The sequence below is a fragment of the Phalaenopsis equestris genome, unplaced genomic scaffold (assembly GCF_001263595.1).
Source record: "Phalaenopsis equestris unplaced genomic scaffold, ASM126359v1 Scaffold000428, whole genome shotgun sequence".
Lineage (NCBI taxonomy): Eukaryota > Viridiplantae > Streptophyta > Magnoliopsida > Asparagales > Orchidaceae > Phalaenopsis > Phalaenopsis equestris.
This window is the reverse complement of record NW_018164869.1, coordinates 3747066-3774877: the sequence shown is the minus strand read 5'-3', so window position 1 is coordinate 3774877 and position 27812 is coordinate 3747066. Positions and strand designations below refer to the sequence as shown.

The window sequence follows — 27812 nt, the reverse complement described above, 5'->3', positions numbered from 1 at the left end:
TACCTCCTTAATGCCAAAGTAAAGCACCGCAACACAAGAAGCTACCTCAAATATGTGCTCTCACAGGAATCTCCTCCTAAAATTCTCCCTTAGCCAATAATTTATATCCCTCCTCTCAGAAAACTTTTTCAACAACCATAAAAAAATCCAAAGAAACTATCTTTATCGGCAGAGAAGAGAGGAGAAGAGAAAGGAGATCACCCCCTCGACCCACGACACTCGAATCAGGTCAAAGAAGAAAAGAACGTGCTCCCTGCTCATAGAAGGCGAAGCCACCAAAAAATCTCGGACAGAGCGGCAAGCCCAGTAGCAGCGAGGGGAGCATCGGGAAGAAGAGAAGATTTTGCCGCTCAAGTGTACCAGGGAACAAGCTTCCCAGAGTCAAACTACCAGGAAAAGGAAAAAAAACAGTTTGGGGAGACTAGCACGGTTTCGGGAAGGATGAACGAGGTCAACTTTCTCTCTCGTGGAGGAGGAGCTCGGTTGGCTCGAGACCGAGAAAAGGAAAGGCCAGACACGCGAACGGGGGAGGGAAGGGAGGTAGAGCTCGGGTGCGTGAGTTTAGGGATTTAGTGTTTAAAGAGGAAAAGGGAGAATTGGTTTTATATAAATTAATATATATATATATATTAAATTATATGCAATTTACTCATATATTAAAACACAATTTACTCGCGCGCGACGACGCGACAAAATGGGTGTCCTCTCCGGGCAAAATCGACGTTCCGGACGCGCCGGTGCAGTCCGGTTTGTCATTCGGGGTCGCTCGGACGACGTCGTCGACAATCGGGTCAAAAACGCGTCAAAATTCAAATTTCATAAAATTTCAACCCGCGATCGATCGTTTTAAAAGGTTTATTTGAGTCTTCGATAGGTAACAGTGCAAGCGATGAGAATTGTGGCGATCGGACGTGTCGACTCTCCGAATTGCGAAGTTTTGTGTGCGCGAGAGTGCGAATGTTGCAGAAGGCCACCTTAAGGCTTCAAAGGTCCTATAAGAATCTCTTTTGGGTTTCCTCATGTTGGTTTCACCCTTCTAAGTGCTAGAAGTCGATACCACACACGCGAAACTCCAAAAGGGTACAGAAGTAGGTTAGTAGGTTGAATTTCTAAAAGGAGGTGGGTCCCATTTCTAAGGTTCTAAGATAGTCAAAGGGAGATCCCTAAGGCTAGATCCTAAACCCTAAGAGGAGGACTATATCTCACTAAAAATGAGGTCAAAAAACAGTAGCTCTCACAGTACCGCAGAATTTTGCAATCGTAGGAGACAGGCTGAAACAATCAAGTTTTCGTTTCATATGCTTTCTTTTCTGCTATCATTCATTCCTTTGTAGCCATTTTCTATATATGTATTTTATTAGGATTTAGAATTCAGATGGCTCAAAATTCTATTAGAATAGCCGCTAACAATCGTTTCTCCCTTCAAGGGGATCCAAGGGTTTGGATAGAGTCTCGATTGTATCTCCTCCTAATGTAGTGTTTATCTTCCCTATCCCTTTTCACCCATCCCTATGTCACTCCTGACCACCCTTCATTGATGCAGCCGCCCCAAACAGCCACATCTTTTGTTTTCCTTGCAGTTTCCCTAATCCAACCACATGTCCTCGCTACCGCCACCCCGAACAGTCGTCCTTTTGTTGTCATGTGGGTCTCGGCATCCCCCATATCTTCCGCCAACATTCCCTCTTACTGCAACCGCTCGGATACAGATTTTTTCTGATGCTTTCTATTGTTCCAGCCACCCAGCCATCTGTTCCTCTCCTTACAGCTTGCTGCCCTTGCCACAACTCCTCCCACTCGCTGTCTGTCCACACCCTTTGTTGTCGCTGCGCCTTCCAGCTTTAACCAAACCTTGCTACCTCGTTGGAAGGCCAAACCCTTACTGATCACCACCACCCCCCACCCCCTCCAAGATCCTACCTTAGATTGATTATTTGTGTCATGTCTGTTGTTATTTTCGATTTTCGGGTGTCATGTTATAATTTTCCTTTCAAGTGTATTGATTGCGACCGCTCAGTTACTTCAAGGAATGATATTTATTTTTCTATTATGCTTTGGGTTAACTTATATCAATATATTTTATTTCAAATATTTATTTTCAAATTTACATTTTATTTATTTTATATTAATGTCTAATTGTTTGAATAATTCAAATTATAGGTTATTTTTGCGAATTCAAAAGGTTCACATTTTTGAAACATTTTTGAACCTATTTGCAAGTTCAAAAATTTACATTTTATGTTATTTGTAAGTTTAAACAGTTCAAAAAAAAAATTTAATTTATTTTTAACAAGTTTAAATAGAAAAAATTTTAAGTCATTTGCAAGTCAAAAATCACCCAAAATTTCAGCAACCTTCCAGCGTCTACCCCGTTAGAAGGCATTGAGGAGAGTGCCCGCCTGCCCAATATTCTTCACAGAAGTGCTGGTCAGTGTCGTGATACACTGCGGCCAGAAGACAATATTATTTTAACCCACCGTCTTAAAAACGCATTGGGCCTTCAATTAACCTGCAAAAAGCCAAAACACAAGCATACATTTTCCTGAATAGGTATTTAAATTTTTTTTTTTAACGGTGCTTAATTTCTTGACAAGTATTTAGGTTTCTCAGAACAAGCATTTGAATTTCCCTGTTTTTTATAAAAATTGATCCAAATGAATACACATTTTTTTCCATGAACAGTACTTAGTTCCCCGGACATGCACGCAAGTTTCCTCAAATGAATTCTTTAAAATTTCCCTATTATTTATACTTTTTAGGGTGAAGCAGCAATGTTGACAACGGTGATTGACAGCAACAAGATGAAAAATTACAACAAAAATATTTTTTATCTCTTGGTTAGAGAAAATAGAATATAGATAGAGAACTGAATGGGGTCTCATGCGGCGCGGTGGAGATGAGGCTCGTGCATCTCAATCTACGAATAGGAGCAGAGGGAAAAGATGGGAGTTTCGGAAGTCTTGTACGCAATGATCCCATTGTTGGCATCCCAACTAACTCTAGTCAAGACTATATTGGGAAGGCAGGAGAGGATGGTGAGAGGCAAAGAAAGGAAGAGAGCCAATGGGAGAAATGCAGGGAGGAACATGAGAAGAATGGTCTGTGGGATGATAGGGAGGGAAAGAAACTACTGCGGTTTTGGTACACACAGAACGCAGACATAGAGGTGGAGCAATGAGCATAGCTTTGAATTGAAGTGTAGAGGAGGAGAAAGATGAAAATTTTGGAGGTCTTTGTAAATTGCAATCCCATCTTTGCTTTACCACTGGCCCTATCCATGATTGTAAATCTCAAACAGGAGAAGATGGGTGCGGCCTGGAGAAAAGAGGCAAGGAGGGAGTGTTTCTGCCAGAAAACGAGGGAATGAGAGAGAGAGATGGGGCTTCGGTATGAACATAAGAGGGGATTTTTATCTCTTGCGTGCAGTTTGAAGAGATAAAACACAGATAGCCTGGCTTATACGTGGCGTTTATGGTTCGAGCAGAACACAATGAGAACCAGAAGCAGTTATCACCTCTTGAAGCGGGAGCAGGTGTGGTTTTAATTTATTTTAATTTCCCACATATTTCCTTACAGTCAACAATAATTAGGGTCAGTTTGGGGCAGCTTATTTGGTGCGGTGGCGTTTTGAAAATGCACCTGACCTGTTTGGGTAAAATGTGTTTTGGTAGCTTATGCGTTTTCAAAACGTTGAAAACAGCGTTTTCACACCGCATATGTCTAAGTGCGGCGGCAAGTTTCTGGCTGTGGTCTAGCTTTTCCAAAAAAATAAAAATTTGTGATAGCTATCGCACCTAGCTTATCAGCAGATTATTTTTAATCAGCTTATCAACAGATTATTCAATACGCTGCAGCTGCCCCAAACAGACCCTTAGTCACCATGGCGTTACCCATTCAAGTTTGTCAAGCATTTGCATGTATATTAATGTAGTGTTCCAAATCTAATTGCAAACAGAACCCTTTTAACCATTATACTAAAAATTCTGCTATCAGAAATCTGAAAATGAAATGGCAGGCACTTAAATTCAAGTAAAAGGAAAAAAGGGGGAAATATACATACATACCACACAATTCTTTTGTATTTACATATCTAATGCCTCAAGTTTGATATTTACTTTTATAACACTTTGATGTTAAAAACATTTGCATTAAAAGGTGTATTTCACAATTAAAAAGTTAATAATAGTGGTATTATTGATGTGATGTTAAAGAGATGGTGGTATGCAAGTAAAAGCATATGTGTTAGATACGTAAATATATAAGAATTGTGTGGTATATATATGTAAATTCCCCCAAAAAAAAAATTACTCTACTAAGAAAAATCAGCCAATATTAGTACACACCACATCACAATCCAGTGTATAGAATTTGTCATGAGGACACTTGGAAGGCCATAAGAAACGCAGTGATAAAAAATTCAACATATCAGTATAGTGAAAAAAGATGAGCATTATTGAAGTGCAGATCTTGAGATAGTCGAGAATACAGAGACTCCATAAATTATGTTACAATCTTGAGGCAATTCCAGAATACTTGTCTTGAGCGAAAAAGAATTCAAAAAACAAAATATTGCACACAAGGCAAGAATAAAAGCAAATTTCTTTCCATTTAATTGCACGGGAGAGAACCAAAAAACTATGGGTTACCACTTAAGCACTGAAAAGACGAGAATAGAAGCACATTGTTTAGCACTCAATATCATTAAAACAATAAATTTCCATAAGTAAACAGGCTATAACTGAAAAAATCGCACTACGATTCTTAAAGAACATTAAGAAGATCGCTAGTTTCAAAACAAATCCAAGATCACAATATTCAGCAAAGGAACACAAAACTGATATAAAGCCTTGAACCAATAATTTCTTGAGCATTTTGAACCTAAAATAACAATTATTTTATATAAAAATTTCACAAAATATTTTACGTGCATCCAAAGACCTTTAGAATATCACAAGGAAGCAAGATGATAAAGCTAAGTTGTGTCCAATTCAAATAGTAATATCATCATCATTAGTCTTAACAAATACGACCCACAAATGGTGCTGCAAATATTATCCCTTCTTTATTAATTACTTTTAAGGGCTGCAGTTTGAATCTCTATCCAAGAAATGCAACGTAAGCAATTGAAACAAACTGTTTTGAGAGATAAAATTTACCTACCAGGCCTCCAGCTACGAGGTGATCAAGCATTCCAGGATAGGTAGGCTTGAGATCACTTCTCTTCCCTACCCAAAGAAATTTCTGCCCACTCTTCACCACATAGCCATTCATATGAACGCCATAAGCCTACAATACGGGTATGTAAGAAGACAAAGAATAATCTCCATTTTTGGCATTACAAAGAAGGCTCAGGCACATTTAAACTCACCAAGAAAATATGATATATAAAGCTGAAGTTTAAGAAAGATGACCTGTTTAAATTCCTAAAAATGAATTTTTTAAGAAATGCTCCAGCAAAGCAACTTGACAGTAAGATGGTGATTCAAATGTATAAAGTAGATCACTTATAGCTTCAAATTTCAATCAACCAAACTCAAACTTGCAAAGCTTTGAACTTGATATCAATAGACAATTCTCCATGATAATGTTTTTTAAGGAAAAAAAAAGGAAACAAGGGCAGGAGAGCTTCAGGTAAGTAAAATAGCATATATACACCAGCTCATAGTCAGTGGTTGTCAACTTAAGCTTTGTAGTCACTTCTCCATATAATTTATGTCTTTTAAGAGATCAAAATGCACTAAAAAAAGAAGAAGAATATCTAAAAACAAGGCATGGTCACAACGAGGACAAAAATCTAATGCTCAAGGTCAGCCAAAAATCAACTGGGCTATTTAATTGACAGATCAAATCAGACAAAAGGAATGGATAGCAGCAACTTTTATTATCTGAGTTGGTGATCTCCTCCTTTATTACCTTTGATAAAGATCAGTTTTGCTTGAGATAAGAAGCCTGAACACTATATTGACACAATGAACACGATTTTGAGAAGTAGTTTGCAGGCTCTATAGACTGCTGTGCTAATGACCATAAGAATTAGGGGGCATCCATTCTTAAGATATATAAGTTCCCTGAAAAAAAAAAATCTGGGCAATTATAAAAACATTTCCTTGCAGGAAAAAAAAATTAAAGGTTCTTTTAGTGAAGACATTTTTATTTTATTTAAGTGTAATAATAAACTTTTTAAGCTTTAGATAACTGAATCAAAAAAATGATATTACCTGTTAATGACATTTGTTTCCCAGGTGTCGTTCAAGCAACAACCTCACTGCCCTCGAAAACTTTCAAGAGGAATTATCTCATCTCATCCCTTCACTCCACGTGATGAAAGAAAGAACAAGAGGAAGTGAGAGCGAGAAATGGTCGTGCCCTAAGCATTCGGCCTTTTTCTGCTCTTTTCTATTTCTCATGGAGCTTCTTCTTCCTCTGCCTTAACCGACGTGTCGAAGTCCACTTTATTGCGGTATCCCCTCTCCCTATATTTTTTTGAGACACTTTTGTTTCTCGTTGCTTTGCACTATGTAGATTTGGTTGTATTTTTTTGATTTGTTGTTTCTATATGGTGATGGTTTCGGTGTGGTGGATCTTTCCCTGATTTTTTTTTTTTTTGCCTCACTGCTAGTAACAAAAATGTATAATTTCATTCTATGTCACTGAAATTTACTAGTAATATCACCTAGTGCATTCTGCTAATGAGAGAATTATATTTCTTACACACACACATTGTGAAATGAGGAGAGAGAATGAGATAATGATGTGATACATCTTTTTTCGTTTTTTTTTTGTTAGTCTTACAGCTAGTAACAAATATGCATAATACCATTCCATGTCACTAAAATTTACTAGTGATACTACCTGTAGCAATCTGATGAAAATAGAAGTATATTACTCCCACACACACACACACTATGAAATGAGGCAGAGAAGTAGAAAGAATGAGACAGTAATGTGAGTCATGTTTTTTTTTTACCTCACGGGTAGTTGCAAATATGTCTAATTTCATTCAAAGCTAATGAAATTTACTAGTGGTATCACCTGGGGCATTATGATGATACGAGAAGTATATTTCACACAAGAGAAGTATATTTCACACACACATTGTGAAATGAGGCAGAGAAGTAGAAAGAATGAGACAATGATGTAAGCTATGTTTTTTGTTTCTTCACAGCTAGTAGCAAATAAGCATAATATCATTCCATGCCACTGAAATTTACTAGTGGTACCACATGTGGCATTCTGATAATAAGAAAAGTAAATTTCTCACATACACACACATACTGTGAAATGAAGCAGAAAAGTAGAGAGAACGAGACAGTGATGTGAGACATTTTTTTTGTTTTTTTTTTTTGTTTGACCTCACAGCTAGTAGCAAATATGCTTGATACAATTTCATGTCATTGAAATCTACTAGTAATACTACCTATGTCAATATGATGAAAATAGAAGTATATTACTCTCAGACACACACTATGAAAAAAGGCAAAAAAGTAGAAAGAATAAGGCAATAATGTGAGTCATGCTTGTTTTTTTTGTTGACCTCACAGGTAATTACAAATGTCTAATTTCATTCAAAACCAATAAAATTTACTAGTGGTATCACCTAAAGAATTCTGATGATAAGAGAAGTATATTTCACACACACAATGTGAAATCAGGCAGAGAAGTAGAAAGAATGAGACAGCAATTTGAGCCATGTTTTTCTTTTTCTTTTTCTTTTTCTTTTTTTTTTAATTCACAGCTAGTAGCAAATATGCATAATATCATTCCATGTCACTGAAATTTACTAGTGATAACTCCTGTGACATTTTAATGTGAAAAGAAGTATAATTCTCTCACACACACACTGTGAAATGAGTCGTAGAAGAAAAAATGAGACAGTTATGTGAGCAATGTTTCTTTTTTTTTTTTTTTGCATCACATCTAGTTGCAAATATGTATATTTTCATTCTCAGCCATTGAAATTTACTAGTGGTCTCACAACTAGTAGCAAAGACGTATAATGTGATTCGAATCCACTGAAATTTTACTAGTGGTACCACGTGTAGCATTCTGATGAGAAGAGAATTATATTTCTCAACACAAACACACTGTGAAATGAGGCAGAAAAGTATAAAGAATGAGACAGTGATGTGACTGTATTTTTTTTTTGTCTCACAGATAGTAGCAAATATGCATAATATCATTACATGCCATTGAAATTAACTAGTGGTACCACCTGTGGCATTCTGATGAGAAGAGAATAATATTTTTCACTCACACACTGTGAAATGAGTCATAAAAAAAGAAAAATGAGACAGTTATGTGAGCAATGGCTCTTTTTTTTTGTCATCACAGCTAGTTGCAAATATGTATACTTTCATTCCCAGCCATTGAAATTTACTAGTGGTCTCACAGCTAGTAGCACATATGCATAATACTATTTCATGCCACTGAAATTTACTAGTGATACAATATGTGGCAATCTGATGAAAATAGAAGTATATCACTCCCACACAAACACTGTGAAATGAAGTAGAGAAGTAGAAAGAATGAGGTTGCGATGTGAGCATTGTTTCCTTTTTTTTTTTTGCCTCATAGCTAGTAGCAAATATATTTACTTTCATTCACCGCCACTGAATTTTACTAGTGGAACCACCTGTGGCATTCTGATGAGAAGAGAAGTATATTTCTCTCTCACACACACACTGTGAAATGAGTCATAGAAGAAAGAATGAGACGATCATTAGAGCAGTGTTTCTTTTATTTTTTTGCATCACAGCTAGTTGCAAATATGTATATTTTCACTCTCAACCATTAAAATTTACTGGTGGCCTTATAGCTAGTAGCAAAGATGTATAATGTGATTTGAATCCACTGAAATTTCATTAGTGGTACCACCTGTGACATTCTGATGAGAATGTGACATTCTGATGAGAAGATTGACATTCTGATGAGAAGATAAGTATATTTCTCTCTCACACACACTGTGAAATGAGGCATAAAAGAAAAAAAAATGAGACAGTGAAATTCCATTTAAGCCACTGAAATATACTTGTCATATCACCTAGGGCAATGTGATGATAAGAGAAGTACATTTCTCACACACACACACATACACTGTGACAGTCGAATTGACATGAGGCAGAGAAATGTAGCGGTTTTCTTTTTGAATGCTCTTACTCATGTTTGTATGTTTTTTGGTTATCATAGTAGTAAAATGGTTAAGGCCAAAGAGGTTGCAACACCCGCACTGTGGGATAAAGTAACAAAAATAATCTTTTGTGATATTTACCTCATTGAAATTGATCTGGGAAATAGGTTCACGACATATTTAAACAATGAAGGGTTGCAAAACATAATCAAGAAATTCAAGGGGAGTACAGGCCGAGAGTATGACAAATAAAAGCAACCAAGTTCATCTCTTCTTTTTGGAGCATCAGTTTAGGCTATGACTAATGAATTGACTTTTTAATCATTCAAAAAAGATGAGCTTCATGGTTTCAGGGATCTCCCAACGAGTGCTTTGTCACAGCGGACTACAACCTTCTCTACAGACATCACGTCGGGCACATAGCTACGGAAGACAGTTCTATAGTTGTTTGCACATCATCGCAGAGCAGTGTGGCTTCTTCTGGTTGACAGACAGACCAGCGGATTCCACTTCCAACGGTGATCGTGAATTGATGCAATCACTAGAAACCAGTGTAACACGGGTCAAACACAATCTACATGTTAAGGACAATATAATCATTATATTAATTGTAATTTTATTAGTTTTTGGCTTTTTTTGCACTCTTGATACTCGTTGTTAAGTGGGGAGTGAAGTATCAAGAGTTAACCTAGGTAACTTAAGGTTTGTTTTTTTATGCATGTTTTTGTTTGTTTGCGGTCTTTCTTTCTTCTTGTGGTGTTCCTAGACACGTCTAGGTTGTGGGAAAAACGATCTACCTCTCGAATAGTAGATCAGTCTGGTATCTTTCATGTTTTCTTTTGATTTTTGTAAGAGCTGCCCTTAGTGTGTTTGTTTCCATCTATCTATTGCGATTTCGTCGTGGCTTGTTCTCTGATTTTGGTGCCGAGGCGTTTCACATTTCTCATTCTAGTGTACTGGTGATCATCTATTTTGAGCTTGTAAAAGTGTGTCCAGAACAAGATTTATATGGAGGAACGCTGAATCAAAACCCAAGAAAAACAGATAGGATTGTTTTTTGGTGTATCTAATCTCAGGTTCTTATAGTTTTTCCCTCTTGTATTACACTCTGTTTTTCCCTCTTATAGTCTTGTCTATTTGTTTCTTCTTTGGCGTCTAATAGTTTCCTAAAAGTTCTGATGTGTTTGTTGAATACAGGTTTCATTTGTTAACTGTCTCAAGCTATTTTCGGTGTCAAGTATCATTTGCCGTTTCCTCCTACAGCTTTCTGAGGAATAATGTTTATCTTAAATATGGCCAAGGAGTTTCGCCACAAGCTTCATTTCAAATTAATGATTTAGTTCTGCGAACATTGAAATTTAAATATGCAATAATTTATTGATCATAGAATTTGCGGCACCAATTTTACAGAGACCAATTAAAGTCACAATACTTTTTGCATCTATAAACAGTAAATAGAACTGCTGCTTTAGAGTGTCAATGAAACAATTTAATTTAACTATATATTTGAGCCCATCATAAATATCTAGAGATGTTGAAAGATGTGACAGTTATGTAAAGATGCACTGCAATTATTCTATATAAATCCGTAACATCTATCTTCTTCAACCATCTAATCTTACGAAAAAATCCAATAAATATTTGTAGCTAGTGAGATGTAATGATTTAGCCAAAATTAAAAAAATAAAATCTTTCAAAACATGACAATTTGTAACTATTAAATTTAAGAAAATCAAATAAACAAGCAATTTATTCAAGGAAAATGCTAAGACTGCTAAAATGTATACGCTATTCTCAATTTTTAAGGAATCAACAACTAAATGTTTTTCTATATTCAACCTTTATGCCAAAATAGGGAGCAGCTGCACGTTCAAGAGAGACTAGTACTTGTTTCCCAAAAGATGATGTTACCGGGTATAACTGTTCAACATTGAAAAAAAAACAAAAATAGAAAAATAAGAAGAGAAAATGATAACCACAGAGATAAAATAAATATAATGGTTAAGCACAAGCATGAAGTTGATCATCATTCTCATAAAAATACTTAAAACATAGAGACACTAGAATAGCTAATTCCAGAGCCAATAGCTAACTTATGAGCCCAAAAGTGTTGCATGATACTTCTTTCTATCTCACTTTATTTGAGGTAAATAAAAATAACTCATCTGACATAACTTATAGAGCATTTAGCCTTCTCTTTGATGTACCATATTTGGTTTTAAACCGTAATTACAATTGTTGCAGATCAAAGGAAAATCCATAATTTATGGTGATTAAATGAGGATTTTTCTTATTTTGTTTGATATTATTGCTTTTATATTGTGAGTTACCAAAATTTCAGGTTTCCCTCCCCCGGCACCAGCCCCACACATCTTATCCCTTCCCTTCCAAATGTCCAAAACGAACTTAGTGATCATCATTCCCTTTAAATTGCGTAACAATAACTCGATGGGACCACCATTAGGAATCCCTCCCGATCAGAATTGGTGATCTGAGAAAAGGTACAAATATACTAAATTATAGGGGTTAAAAAATAACCAACGAATGATCAAATTGGCTGCAAGATTTGAGAGGTCAAGAATTCCATGGTGATGGGATGGTTGATTAATGCACTGGACTATAAATGGCCTGCCCTGCCTCTTCTATAAACATGCAAAGGAGATATGGGATATTGTACAGGAAATGTATTCCAATTCAAAAATATAGCACAGTGCTTCGAAATTCAATCTCCCATAAAAAATACACACCAAACTAGCATGACTTCCCCTTACGGCTTTAACACTTTTACTAAATTTTAGCAAAAAAATGGATATACTTTATGAAATCAATTGGACTTGTCCTGAACATAGTTTTAAATATACCCAAATGTTCAATAAAGAATGTGTTTTTTATTTCCTTCTTGGGTTGAATAACGAATTGTAGGTAAGAATACATTTAATAGGAATGAAATATTTTCCTAACCTATGGGAAATTTTGAGGATGCTTGGAAGCCAAGGAAAAAAATCTCAAAAATGCACTCCCAAAAATTTGTCCGTTAGACAAAGAAAAAAGATATTAAATCACATGACTTATGTAGAAATCAAAAAATTTATCGCATGTAGTGTAATCATTGTCAGAAATCACATCAAACTTTAAAAAAAGATGTAAAATTCATGAGAGGCTAGCAATTTGAAAATGAATAAAGTAATGAATTTCAAGCCACGATCAAGGATAGCAAGCTGAGTGACATCAGTCTCATTCACCAATAAACAGCTCAAAAAAATAAAAGTTGTTTCGATCTCTATTGCTCAAAAAAAGTAAATTACCGCTTTAATTTAAACAACAACTCAAAGGAAGAGATCCATGGCTTATAGATATTGGTGCTTTCAAATATATGGCCGAGAATCACAAGCGTTGATAAGCAATAGCTTGAATTTTGTGTTGATGAATTCACAAAGTTCTTGGTACCGAAACTCTTAGGAAAAATAGTAGAAACACAAAAACATACTTTTATTAATAGGGAAAAAAAATTTACAACACGACACAACAAAAAATAAAAACAAAACATACACGACACAAGCAGCACCTCTAAGGTGTATTCCAAGGGCAGTGGAAGTCGACTGGTGGATTGGGATGCTTGACAATGGTGGTGGCGGCCAAGGAATGCTGATGGCAGCATGGGGGGGAGGAGCAGGACTTTAGAGATAGTAAGTATGGAGGGTCGTACGTGACTGACGGCAAGCGGAGGGTTGGCTGGAAGGTGTTGGACAGCAAGGTAAATAAAGGAGATGGAGCGGCAGAGGTTGGGGAAGGGAATTAGGAGTGATCGGCGGCTATTGGGAAGGAATATGAGGGTTGGATTGCCAAAAGGGAGTAAGATACGAACCACTTTCAAATAGGATACAGCCGGGGCACCACCACCTCCTCGGATACAGCTTCCAAAGGGGAAAAGAACTCCACACAGGAATCTGAAATAAACACAGCAAAATCCCCCAAACACGCATTCATAATTGAGGTTAGTAGATAAAAGAGGAAAGACTTGGAGGAGGAAAGAACTACGAAGGTAAGGGATGCAAAATAGGAAGGAGTTCCCCTATGGCAAGGCTCGAATAGGCAGGAGAGGGAAGCAGGGGGCGCGAGCGGCAATTCCTTGAAGAGGAAGTGACGGGATCGGGAGATAAATCCCGCTCTAATAAGTGGGAGCAGGGGCCGATCCAACCGGCTTGGGTCGCTCCAACCGGCCCCTGTCCAGGCCGGTCCACCAGACCGAAATGCTAGTCAGCTCACCCACAGCAAGAAGAGGGCGCCTGCGCCCATAGCGGGAAGGGTGAAGCCCCGCCTCAATCTCCCGGGATTGAAGAGCTTTGATTTCATTTTGGTTCTTGTCGGTCATTCCCGGATCTCACTGACAACTGCACTGGCTCCCAACGCATTTGAGGAGTTTTTCCCACTTGCGAGCATACCTACCTATCGCTCTGTTTTGCTTTGGCATAAGAGGTACACAATGACGTAGATTCTCCTAAGCCAATGTCCGAACAAGTAAATATCACATATGCTTCTCATCTATGACAAGTTGGGCCTCAACAAGGCTGAGGGTTTGCAAGAATTTATTTGATGGGTGATTCTTATTATCTTATGAGTCTTCCCTCTTAACTCCTAAAGTTTTGGAGAACTGACATCTTTTGTTGTGTTCCAACATAAGAGCTTCATATTGCATTTCGTCACCTCATATGGAACACTGGGGTGAGGATTGTAAATTTAGCCGCCTGTGATATTATCAGTTGGTCATTACTAAGACCATCCACTGCATTTTTAAATTCTAACATATTTTGGTCTACGTGATCTTTATATGTCTCAACAAAAAGTTATTTGTCTTCTAGGAGAGCATGAACTGCAATTTCGTCAAAAATTGCATGTTCCTTCTAACCATATGGAGGAAAGGCATTTGATGCATCCACGAACAAGAGAGTTCCACTATGGAAGACGTCATCGAAAGAAAATTCTCGTTTGAACTGCTCTCCGGTGTCTACGGTGTCTTTACCCAACTTTTTGATGACGCCATGTTCGGTGAAGTTGATCACTCCCCTGGTTGTGCATTATGTTTAAACATGTCCAAATATATGTCACTTGCAACATTTTCTGAGTGTGATAGACTTGGGGATTGGTTTTCACTAGATAGTAGCAAGGGGGTCGCTTGGTGATTCGACAGTCTCTCCCTTTCGAAGGCTAAAATCTGCAATTTTGGCGATAGTAAGTTGGTAGGAACTGACGTTGTGTTTCCTGTTTCAATTTTCTCGTTCCCCCCTTCGACTTTTCGGATCACGATCGAAGGTAATCTCCCATTGGATTTCATCTTCTATGCACATAATCCACCGCCGAAGTCGGCTGATTTCTCGTCATATCTCCTCTCGTGAAGGCTCAAGTATGCATCTCAATGGTGGCATGGCTGGAGATTAAGGAATATGAAAGGAAATTTTTTGTGGGTTTAGGGTTTGGGATGTGGTGAGGATTTTTAGTGGTAGGAAAGAAAGTTTTAGTTTATGGCGGATGCTAGGGAACCCTAAAATAGGACTAGGGTTGGGCTAGTTCTAATACCAAATGAAACTGGAACTCATAGGGAAACAGTAGAAACATAAAAGCACATTTATATTAATAGGGAAATAGGTTTACACCACGACACGACAGAAAATAACAACACCGACATACACGACAAAGCAACTCCTCTGAGATGTATTCCAATGGCAGTGGAGATCGGCTACGTGGATTGGGATAGTTGGCAATGGTGGTGGCAGCCAAGGAATGCTGATTGCAGAAGGGATAGGTGTAGAACTGTAGAGACAGCAAGTATGGAGGTTTGTAGGTGACCGACGTCAGGCAGAGGGGTGGCTAGAAGGTGATGGACAGCAAGGTAGATGCAGAAGATGGAGCGGCTGGAAGGTGTTGGAAGCCATGCTATGAGGAAGGAGAAGGAAGGCCGGATAGCCAAAAAAGGAAGAGGATACACAACATCTTGGAGTAGGAAACAGACGAAGCACCACCACCTCCTCGGATACACCCCTCAAAGGGGAAAAAGACTTCACACAAGAATTTGAAATCAACACACTGCAAAAACTGCCTAACCTAGGCAAGCTAACACACATTTATAATTGAAGTTAGTCGACAAAAGAGGCAATACTTGGAGGAGGAAAGAATTATGAAGGTAAGGGATGCAAAATAGGAAGGAGCTCCCCTATGGCAAGGCTCGCATAGGCAAGAGAGGGAAGCAGGGGGCAGGAGCGACAATCCCTCGAATAAGAAGTCACAAGATCAGGGGATAAATCCCGCTCTAATGAGCGGGAGCAGGGTCCGGTCCAATCAGCCCCTGTCCAGACCAGTCCAGCTGGCCGAAATGATAGTCGGTTCACCCGCAGCAAGAAAAGGACGCCCGCGTCCGTAACGGAAAGGGGGAAGCCCGGCTTCAGTTCCACAAAGATCAATGATATTAAGGCATTACATAATGAAAATGATCACGCAACAAAAAATGAGTAAGTAGAGAGGTTCAACACAGCCATTCTTGAAAAGGTAAGTTGCAACGGATAGTTCAAAAAGAAGGTAGGTTTTACTAAATCTGAAAAAGTCAGATTAAAAGTAAGACTAATCGGAAAAAGCTTCTCACAAAAAAATTTTGATCTACGATGTATTCTCTATAGTTGTAAGGCGAACATCAATCAGGATCTTGCTTGGCATGGTTACTCAGTTCAACAAGGGGACTTGAATAAATGGATTTGAAGATGAATTTCTTCCGGAAGAGTTGCAAAAAAAAATATATATGAAGCAACCTTATGGTTTCATTGAAGTGGGACTAAAAATCAAGCACATCTTCTTAACAGATTATTGTATGGGCTCAAAAAATAATTAAAAAATATGATGCATAAAGTTTGAAGATTAAACATAAAGATTAGTTTTAAAATAAATGATATGATTCTTGAGTTTATGATGGGAATCATGGAGCTTTAAAATGCTTTATCTGCATTTGTATGTTGATGACAAGCTTATTAATAGTGAAAGCATGTTGGAAAATATTAAGAATTAAAACACATAATTCAAGCAAACTTGGATAAGAATAATTTAAGCCAAGTTTGATGTGAAAGATCTGGGTCTTACAAAGAATATTCTTAAAATGAAAAAAAGGAAACAATTTTTCTAAAGAACTATTTCTATCCCAAACTTCTAACTTAAAAAGAGTGTCAAAGAGGTTTGTAAAGCAGGGTTAAATCAGGAAAAAGCTTATGATGACAGGAAGTGTGGAGTCAGTTGACACTAAAAAGTTCTGATTTATATTCACACAACTCTTTTAATGAGTCAAAGACAAAGAAGAATCATCCCTAGTGTGAACATAACAAAAAATCAATGGGTCACACAAAAAACAAGTGTTGGAACCTACATGGAAAACTTGTAGGTTTAAAAAATGGGCAAGGGAGGAAGGGCCAAGACCACAAGGCATACGTTGTTACCGCATTTGAAGGGTTAGCTAGACCTAGTCCTTTCATCAAGGAACAAATTGAGGTGTTGAAGAAACTTCTTTAGAGCACAATTGATAAGTTTACCAACTTAATGAGACATCAAAGTATAATGTCCTCCTATCATGCTAAAAATGGGAGATTTCGAACTTTGATAATAGATTCAGATGTTTCTGATCACATAACTAGAGATATTCATGCCCTCACCATCAGCCAAAAGTTCATCAACTCCAGATTTGTTAGGCTGGCCGATAGATCTCAACACTGGATTGTTGGGAATGGAGAATTGAAAGTCTCCAAAGATATTCAGCTCTCTTATGTGCTATATGTTCCTCAATTAAATTGCAATTTACTCTCAATTAGCAAGATTACTCGTGACGTGAACTATGTTACTAAATTTCACTCTAACTCTTGTAAATTTTAGGTATTGGATTTGAGGAAGTGATTGGCAGTGTTGAATTACATCAAGGTATATACCTACCTCATTAATAGAATGCTAAGTAGAGTTGTTAGATTCAAAGCCCATCCAGATATTGTGATAGAAAAATAACCTCATGTCAGAGCCTTCTCACCTAATCTTCCTTAAATAATATTCAGGCGTGCTTCTTTTGCTCACATTCACCAACCAAAATAGCACAAAACATGACCCAAAATCCATCAAATGTATCTTTCTAGGGTATGCTTTCAACAAAAAGGGGTACATGCGTTATTCTCCAATTACGAAAAGAATACTACAATTGCATAGATGTTACCTTCTTTAAAAACGAATCATATTATCATAAATTTGATATTCAAGTGAAGAGTCACTTTGGACATCAACACTAACCTGGAGTCACCACAACCTATTCAGATTCCCTATATTACTATGGATACCCACACTAACCCAGAGTCATCACAACATATTCTTCTTCACTCTAACAATTCTGCTTCCCAAGTTCCTCCAGTTGAGAACATCCAACTGGATACTAAAAATAAATAAAAATAAAAAGCCTTGCACGTATGCAAGAAGAAATAAAACCACTAAGCATGATAAAGACAATATACAACCACAGGATTGTCCACAACCAAACATAAATTCACCCATCTCTAAAATTCCAAAGGAAGTGGAATCCAACGAAGAAGATTGAGAAATTTGCACGCATTATCCTATCCAAATATGTTGTCTATGGAAAGCTATCATCAAATTACAAAGCATTTATATATAATATTGACAGTGTGCAGATATCCAAGTCGATTCATGAAGCACTTCAAAGTCTAAGAATAGAAAAAGACAATTGAAGAAGTTCAAGCACTAAGCTAAATGGTAAGTGGACCCTTACAAAACTTCTTCCAAGTAAAAAATCAATTAAATGCAAATGACTATTCAATGTCAAGTACAAAGTAGATGGAAGCATTGAGAGGTTCAAGGCTAGGTTGGTGGTCAAAGGTTTCACTCGGTCTCATGGGATAGACAATCAAGGGAACTTTGCTCCGATGGCCAAATTAAACACTATCGGAGTTCTTCTCTCCTTGGCAGTGAATAAAGAGAGTGACTTGCATCAACTTGATATCAAGAATGCATTTTTTAATAGAGATCAAGAAGAAGCGCATAAGAAAATTTCCTTAAGACTAGAAGATGACTCAAATAAATTGGGTGTGTGAACTAAAAAAAATCACTTTATGGCCTCAAAGAATCGCAGCCTGTTTGGTTTGATAAGTTCGTCAAAACTATCAAATTTAATTGGTACATCAAATGCCAAGCAGACCATGCATTGTTCATACAGCATACACAGAGAGGTAAAAAGGTGATACTCATTATTTATGTTGATGATATGATCCTGAGAAGTGGTGATGATAAAGAGAATGGAAAAATTAAGGAGATTCTTGCTACTAAATTTGAAATTAAGGGTTTGAGATCAATGAGATACTTTATGGGCATGGAAGTAGTGGGGTCTAAGATGAGTACAGTGATATCACAAATAAAGTACATCCTAGACTTATTAAAAGAAACAATAATATTAGGGTGCAAACCTGCTGAGACTCCTTTTAATTTTAACAAGAAAAATAACAATCAGAGAGATAGTAAACATCAATAACAAAGGTAGATATCAAATATTAGTGGGTAAGCTTCTCTACTTGTCTCACACAAGACCTAGCATTGCTTACCTGTTGGAATAGTAAATCATTACATGAACAATCCAACTAAAGAACATTTGGAGATGGTATACAAAATATTAAGATTTCTTCAGAAGTCACTTGACAGGGGGTGACAGGGGATCATTATTTAAGATATCTGACAACAGTGATGTAGAAGTTTACATTGATGCTAGTTGGGTAGAACCCATGGACAGAAGATTCGCCTCTGGGTATTGTTTCTATGTCTAGAAAAACCTTGTCACATGGAGAAGCAAAAGCAAGAAATGGTCACTAGAAGCAATTCGGAATCTGAGTATCGGGCACTTGCTTTGGGAATTTTTATGAGAATGTGGATTCAAATGGAACCTAAAAAAACTAGGATACTCTACAGATAATCTCATAAAGATGTTCTGTGACAACCAAGCACCATTAACATTGCAAAGAATCTTGTACATCATGATAGGACCAAGCAGACTGAGAATGACATGCATTTTATCTCTAAGAAGGTCAATGGAGGCGTCATTCACTTAATCTACATTCCAACTCATCTACAAGTAGTCGATATCTTCACAAAATCTCTATCTTTAGGAAACTTTAAGGAATTGAACATCAAGTTGGGTTTCTACAACATCTATGACCCAGCTAAAGGGAGAGTGTAGAATTATGTGTTTCCTATTTAGAGTTATCCTCATTTATTTTTTTTGTTAATATTCTTGTAGTTCTTACCTTATGTGTTGGTTGTAGATTTAGTAAGTTATAATTGTGGGAATTATGTTTGCCCTTTGAAAATTAAGAAATAAGATAGTTTTCTCTCACATTATTCTTTGTCGACCATTGTCTATTTCGGGATCTTATAACAAAAAAAAATTATTGGTAAAGGAAGAGAATTGGGGGAGGCTATATATTTTAGAGAATGAGATACCTCGCCCTAAAGTTTGTTTCAATACCTTATCCCCTTTTAAGATCCATTATCGATCGGAACAACCATCACTATCAATACTGAAAAATTTGCACCCTCAATTATAACATTTATCATCTTTGATTTGTTAAACACAATTATTTGTATTATATTCCAGAATTAATAAAAGAGTCTTTCATTGTGTTGAGTTGGTTTTTCTAATGTTTGGGGACATTGTCCTATTTTATTTATAGGATTTTGATATCTTGTCACTTTTGTGAAGGATTTTTCACATATTTCTTGGATTTATCTTATAAAATCTCGTACTAAGTTATTGGCATATTTTCATTTTCTTTATGTTGAAGTTGAAACTCAATTCAATGTTTTGCTTAAACCTATGAAAAGTGACAATGTTAAAGAATATTTTTCTGCATCTTTTAAAATGTACATGACACAAAATGGGATGTTTCACCAATCATCATGTGCTTATGCTTCATCCCAAAATGGAATAGTTGAAAGGAAAAATATACATATTCTTGAGAAAGCTAAAGCTCTTTCATTTAAAACGAATATATACCTAAAGAGTTATGGGTTGATGTAGTCTCTACTACATATTTTTTTATCAATAGGATACCTTTTACTATTATACGAAACCAGACACCCAACAAAATTTTATTTCCAACTAACTTTTTATTTCCTATTGAACCACGCATATTTGAGTGTACTTGTTTTGTTCGTGATACTCATCCACAAATGTCAAAATTGGACCTTAAGTCATTAAGGTATATCTTTCTAGAATATTATTGTCTGCAAAAAAGGAATCAATATTTTTCCCCTCTTAAATAGATACATGATTTATATTGATGTCACCTTTCATGAACAATTCTCATTCTTTGGTGAATCGTCAATGCCTAAATTCTCACAAGATTTTGATGAGTTGTAGATACATCACATCATAAATTCAAATCAGGCTCCAGCTCCACCTCCTATGCCTCAACCTATACCAAATATCACTAATGTTAACTCAAGAAGACCTCATTCACTGATTTTAGTCCGACATCGGTATCATCTTCCTTGGTAAATCCTCCACACAGTGACCTTGATTTGCCTATTAATTTTTGACAAGGTAGATGCCAATGCACCTATTTCATTTCTTCTTATCTTAATTATAATCAGCTATCTTCCGCTTCTTGCTTGTTTGTAGGTTCCTTTGGCTCTATTGAGTTTCAAAATTTGTTCAGCAAACCCAATCCCAATTTAAGTGGAGTGCAGTGATGCTTGATGAGATGAATGTCTTAACTTAAAATGGAACTTCAAAACTAGTTGAACTACATTCTGACAAGAAGGTTGTTGGTTGTAAGTGGGGCTTTACAGCGAAATTTCATTCTGACAGATCTGTAGCTCGTCACAAAGCTCGGTTGGTTGCTAAGGTCAATGCTAAAACTTATGGGATCGACTATTTTGACATATTCTCTCTAATAGCTAAGTTTCCTTGGGCCACTTTGAATAATTGGCTCTTACACAAGTTGGATATGAAGAATGCTTTTTTGCATGTTAGTTGGATATGAAGAATGTATGAAGAATGCTTTTTTGCATGTTATTCTTTTGAAAGAGATACACATGAAGCTACCTCCTGGGTTTATTGCTCTTTAATAGCTAAGTTGCCTTGGGTTCGCCACTTTGAATAATTAGCCCTTACACGAGTTGGATATGAAGAATGCTTTTTTGCATGTTATTCTTTTGAAAGAGATACACGTGAAGCAACCTCGTGGGTTTATTGCTCAAGGAAAACTGAGAAAGTATGTCATATTCTGAAGTTCTTATATGAATTGAAGCAAAGCCCTAGAGCATAGTTTAAAAATTTAGCCAAACAGTTGAAGGATTTGGGATGCAGAAAATATAAGTGATCACACAGTATTCTATAAGCAATTTGCTTTAGGAAAAATTTTATTGGTGGTATACGTTGATGATGTTATTATTACTTGATGCGATGTGCACGAAATCTTATCATTGAAATAATTTATTCAAAATCAATTCAACACTAAAAATCTGAGTTCCTGAAAGTACTTCTTGGGCAATGAGATATCAAGGAGCAAGAAGAGTATAATTTTATCTCAACGGAAGTATGTAATGGATTTGTTAGCAGAAACTATGAAATTAAGGATCAAGTCATGCAGTACTCTGATACTTCCTAATAAGCAACTTACTAAGGATTGAGGGCCCTTTAATGATCTTGAACGGTATAGGAAGTTAGTGGATAATTAAACAACCTCACTATAACTCGGCCTGACAGTGCATATTAAGTTAGAACAATAAATCAATTTATGTCTTCCCCCATAGTACATCATTGGTCAGCTTTGGAACAAATACTATATTACCACAAGAACTCCTACACAAAGTATTTTATATCAAGATTGTGGGCACTAAATATATTGAATATTACTCTGATGTGGATTAGGCAAGTTTCAAGATTGATCGAGCATTCATTACTAGATATTGTATCCTCATTTGTGTCAATTTTGTCTAATTGATAAGTAAGAAACGGAATGTAGAGTCGCGGTCCAGTGTTGAATCTGGGTACTGAGCAATGGCACGAGCTTCGAGTGGATTGATGTGGATTTCCCAACGCTTGACCGAAATGAGTTTTAAAATGACAGTTCCAACAAAGTTGTGATGTGATAACCAATCTACAATTCACATTACCTCAAATTGTGTCTTTCATGAACAAACTAAGCACATTGAGATAGATTGTTGGTCTGTTCGCGAAAAGATTCAACTGAATCTATTTTCTATAGCTCATGTAAAGACTGGCGACAATTAAGGGATATCTTCACAAAAGCCCTTAATGGAGCTAGGATCACTTATATTGCTGTGTTGGAGCCTGATCCTGATCCCGCCTCCCGCCTTCCAATCCCGCTCCCGTCGCGACCGCAGTCTGCTCCCGCCTCCAGTTCGTGAAACGCCGCCTCCGCTAGTTCCTGTTTCGCGAAGCGAAGATTCGGTTCACCTCCCGCCTCTTCAGTCGAGAACAGTAGGCGCCAACATCTCCCGCCTTCCTTTTTTGTGAAGCGAAGCATCCCTTCGCTCCCTCCTCTTCACGATAAAAGGCATCGCACGCAAGGCTCTCCTTTAAGTTTTGAAGCACGACCTTTTGTTCTTCTTTGGATTTCCACGGGACAGTGGAAGGACTTCCACAGGAGAGTGGAAGAGAAGCGCAAGAAATAGTTCTTTGCGACATAAGAAAGAAAAAATAAGAAGAAGATTATTCTCCCTTGACTTCTTCTTGGTGGCTTGTGACAGAAGAGAACTTGGGTTTATTTTGTCTTGTAAGTTTGTCTTCTTCGGTGTATCTCGATGTAGAGAGAGAAGAACAGAGAGAGAATAAGAGAGAGCAACGAAGTGAGAGATTCTTCTTGTAAGTCGAGACGATCGACTGGTGTAAATTCCTCAAGTAGTAAAATCATCTGCAACTCCGTAGACGTAGGCAATTTGTCGAACCACGTAAATCTGTGTGTTCTGTTGTGTTACTGTTTTCTAGTGTGAATTTGCTCGTTCTATTTTTTGCTTCATCAAAGATCGTTCTTTTATTTTATTTTTATATCTCACATCAACTGGTATCAGATCTTTGTTCAGATCTGATGAAGAATGATGGTTGCAGATGAAGTAAATGTTTCAGGTATCGAGAAATTTAATGGCACAAATTTTAGTTATTGGAGAATGTAGATTAAGGACTACCTTTATGGGAAGAAATTTTATCTTCCGTTAGTAGAAAAAAGACCTGAAAGGATGGATGAGGGTGAATGAAAATTGTCGGATTGACAAGTTCTGGGGGTTATTCGATTAACCCTATTGAGGTCCGTTGCACACAACGTCGTCAAGGAGAGGACGACTGTATATCTCATGGCAGTCTTATCAGGTATGTATGAAAAGTCATCGGCAAATAACAAGGTGTATTTGATTAAAAAGTTATTCAATTTGAAGATAATGGAAGATGTTTATGTTACTCGACACTTGAATGATTTCAATACTATCACAAATCAGTTGTCGTCTGTTGAAATTGATTTTGATGATGAGATACGTGTACGTGCATTGTTGGCATCATTGTCAAATAGTTGGGAAGCCATGAGGATGGCAGTTAGCAAATCTGCAGGTAAATCTAAATTGAAATATGATGATATTCGTGATTTAATTTTGGCTGAAGAGGTGCGCAGAAAATATTCTAGTGAGATCTCAGGTTTGAGTTCGGCACTGAATGTTGATTTCAGAAAGAGATAGCATGACAGGAACTCAAATAGAGGGAGATCAAAATCAAAGTCTGGCCAACAGACAACCTGTTAGAATTGTGGCAAGGGTTATCATATAAAGAGGAACTGCAGGAATCCCAAGAATATGGAGAATGGTATCACAAATGTGATATCTGAAGAAGTACATCATGCACTATTGCTAGCAGTTCATAGTATTGTTGATAATGAAAGTGAAGAAGAGAGTGGGTCCGGGGCACCCATTCCTATTGTTCCACAGACAGATGGTGGAGAACCACAGAGCTATGAAAAATCTTGCAAGATGAAATTTCGAGCAAGTGAGAGCTGACAAAAGTTCCACAATGGAAGAAGACATTACACAACAAGTGGGTGTACTGGGTGAAGATTGAACTTGATGGAAGTAAGAGGTACAAAGCTAGATTTATCAAAAAAGGCTTTCAACAAAGGTAGGATATTGCCCATTCAGTGTAATTGTAAGCAGAGACAAGAGTAATTCAGGAAATAGCTTAGAGGTGCAAAGCTATGTTGACTGAGGGTGTTACTCTTGAGAAACTGAAGTTGTGCACAGCTTCAGTTGGTCTTCTGGTGAGAAGACAGAGGCTTTGAGTTACAGAGGTGGAGGATTCATGTTTGAATAAAAAGTCGACACCGCCAGTAGAGGATATTAGTATGGGGAAGGAGATGTTATTGTCTGTGTATCAATCTCCAAGTGGGAGATTTGTTGTGTTGGAGTCCGATCTCAATCCCGCCTCTCGCCTTCCGATCCCGCTCCCGTCGCGACCACAGCCAACTCCCGCCTCCAGTTCGCGAAACGTCGCCTCCGCTTACTCTTGTTTCGCGAAGCAAAGCTTCGGTTCGCCTCTCGCCTCTTCAGTCGCAAACCGTAGACGCCAATCGTTCTCGCCTTCCTCTGTTGTGAAGCAAAACATCCCTCACTCCCTCCTCTTCACGATAAAAGGCATTGCACGCAAGGCTCTCCTTTTAAGTTTTGAAGCACGACCTTTTGTTCTTCTTCGAATTTCCGCGGGACAGTGGAAGGACTTCCATGGTAGAGTGGAAGAGAAGTGCAAGTAGTTCCTTGCGGCAGAAGGAAGAAAAAAAAAAGAAGAAGATTGTTCTCTCTTGACTTCTTCTTGGTGGTTTGTGGCAGAAGAGAATTTGAGTTTATTTCTCTTGAAAGTTTGTCTTCTTCGGTGTATCTAGGTGTAGAGTTTCTTTGGTGTATCTCGGTGTAGAGAGAGCAGAACAAAGAGAGAAGAAAATAGAGCAACGAAGTGAGAGATTCCTACTGTAAGTCGAGACGGTCGACTGGTGTAAATTCCTCAAATAGTAAAATCCTCTGCAACTCCGTGGACGTAGGCAATTTGTCGAACCACGTAAATCGGTGTGTTTCGCTGTGTTACTGTTTTCTTGTGTGAATTTGCTCGTTTTATTTTTCGCTTCATCAAAAATCGTTATTCTATTTTATTTTTATATCTCACATCATATATTTATACCAAGTTGGGCATGATAAATATCTATACTCCAGTTTGTGTGGGAGTGTTATGGAAAGCAATAAATCATAAGTTAGATATTAAGAAGTTTATGTATTAGAAAATTTAATATTAAATAGCCAAATTAGACAATATCTAATCATAGGATCTTCTCTATATTAAAGTTATTTGTAATCTAGAGAGTTGTGAGTGTGTATAAACATGCAATATATGTTTTCACTTGTAAATAAGAAAAGAGGAAGTTTTATAGTCACACTCCCCAGCCAGCTACAAGTGAATTACCCTAACAAAACTTGTATGGCTGGTGATGGTGGACAGAGAAGACTACTCTTGTGAAGAGGGCAATCTGAGAAAAAATATTAACAACCATTAGTGTTGAGGTCCACCTTTTGGATCTCCACACCTTGGGATACTGCCAAGCATGTAAAGTTTGTAGGGTTTAGAGATAAATATTATATTCATGGACAATGCACCGTTATTATGCTTGATGTGACAGCCCATCGTACAATATTATATCCAACATGGAAAAAAAATCTATGCTCAGTTCATGAGAACATTCATGTTGATTTTTGAGGAAACAAATGATGTAAAGAACAGACAAGTGAAGGTAAGAAGAACCTCCGATACAATGAAATCCAACCCAATGCAACTTTAATTTTTGAGATATCATTCCTTAATCCTTAATCTGGCTAAAGAACTTGTTGGGGATCCCCCGTTCTTGCTCCTCCTGAAGTTCAATTTAAACTTGCTCAGTAACAACTCTATGAGAAAGGCTTATTGGTGCAATTTCTCAGTCTCTTCCTGATGATGATGAGCAATTTGATTAATGGTCCCTAATCTATGTAAGCTTATAATAGATCATATAAGCTTTTGCAGTGTTTAGGAGAGAACTACATACTTGCAGTTTAACCATCCTTTTTTAAGCTGACTTGTAATCGAGTTTAAGAGATTTTGTTGAAAACTTTTGTTCTCAAAAAGAAAAAAGCCGAGAGGTATTCTTCATCCATCCCATCTTCTTCTTGCAACATATTATACTGTCACCATTTGATTGTTTAATTATTCATTTTTTGCAGTGCTTAATGTTTGGATTTCAATTGAGAAAGATTTTCCAAAAAGGCTTTGCAGACAAAGTGACAAGAACATCAATAATACACATATGTGCACAAATGCGGCTTAGGAGAATTAGAGGTTGACAAAAGCGGTTACCTCATTACGAACACCAGGAATAAGATCTCCTAAACATTTAATGATGTCACCAACAGCACTTGTTCGGTCCTCTGGTGTTTTGAGTGATGAGTGAATTTTAACATGAGCACCAGCAGCACAGCTATCTTTATCCAGCATAAATGTAAATACGCCTTGAAACTTTTTAAGATGCTTGATAAAGCTGTGAGCCAGTTTAGATCAATGTTAAAACAAAGATAATCTATGAAATTCAAAGCCTCAACATGTCTGCGTTTCTTAACATTAGTATTTGACATTTTTTTCTTCTCAGGCGATTAAAATTTCATGATAAGGGCAAACTTACCCTTCGTGTACGCACCCAACAACTTCGTCCTCGACAAGAAACGGAACGAACTGGGTCCGCAAATCCTGCAAATCCCATGAATTATATCATAAAAATACAACCACATCTAACTCGTCCTTGACTACATTTCAGAAAAGAAATTTCCTCAGGTTCATTAAAGCCTCAAAATCGACAGCTCGCCCTACTGAACAATGGGGGAAGTAGGGGGAGAATTACGGATCCACGATTGCAAGTTTGTAATCTCTGGAAGTATCCTCGGAGATCGGATGGATCGTCGTCATCACGCTCGGCTGCTCGGATTACATCATCCCACCCGAAGCCGGCGACCGGCAGGAACGCCTGCAGTCGATTGACCATGGATCGTGTGCATGCTGGCTTCAAGGGTTTCGCTACCCGTATTCCGACGCCAAGGCGGGTTGAAGGATAGCTTCGGAGAGCAGCGAAAGCGATGGGAGAGTAGCTAGAAGCCATGATCTGCTCATGAGCTTGCTATGGTAATACGTCCCATTGCCGCCCTTCAGCTCATCTAAATTCCCCATAAACCACCAATTGTTATTAAAAGGCTCAAAATTATAAGCATTATAAGTAGGGCTGTCAAAAAAGCTCGTTGTTCGCGAACAGTTCATGTTCGGTTCGTCAATGAGTTCGTGTTCGATTCGTTCGATAAGTAAACGAGACAAACGCGAACAAATTTTTTTCGTTCGCTTAGTTAAACGAACCAAACACGAACAGTGATGCGTTCGTTCGTGTTCTAATCGTTATTGTTTGAAATATAAAATAATATAAAATAATTATATATAAAAAATTTATTATATTTTAAAACATTAAGTTTTATAAATTATAATATATAATAAAATAATAATAATAATATATTAATATACTATAGTAGTAATATACTAATATAGATATTG

At 37.3% G+C, this 27812-nt stretch overlaps 1 protein-coding gene across 2 annotated transcripts in view; it reads right to left on the bottom strand.

Moving 5' to 3' along the window:
- Positions 1 to 27432, bottom strand: part of LOC110027404 (nudix hydrolase 20, chloroplastic-like) — a 73478-nt gene extending 46046 nt beyond the window's left edge. For both annotated transcript variants that reach the window (XM_020728819.1, XM_020728818.1), the window contains exons 1-5: positions 27118 to 27432; positions 26902 to 26966; positions 26580 to 26760; positions 10967 to 11047; positions 5161 to 5286 (exon numbers count right to left, since the gene is read on the bottom strand). In XM_020728819.1, coding sequence (XP_020584478.1) covers positions 5161 to 5286; positions 10967 to 11047; positions 26580 to 26760; positions 26902 to 26966; positions 27118 to 27372 — 708 coding nt within the window. In that variant the 5' untranslated portion in view covers positions 27373 to 27432. The remainder of the gene's footprint in view (positions 1 to 5160; positions 5287 to 10966; positions 11048 to 26579; positions 26761 to 26901; positions 26967 to 27117) is intronic.
- Between the last annotated feature and the right edge of the window lie 380 nt (positions 27433 to 27812).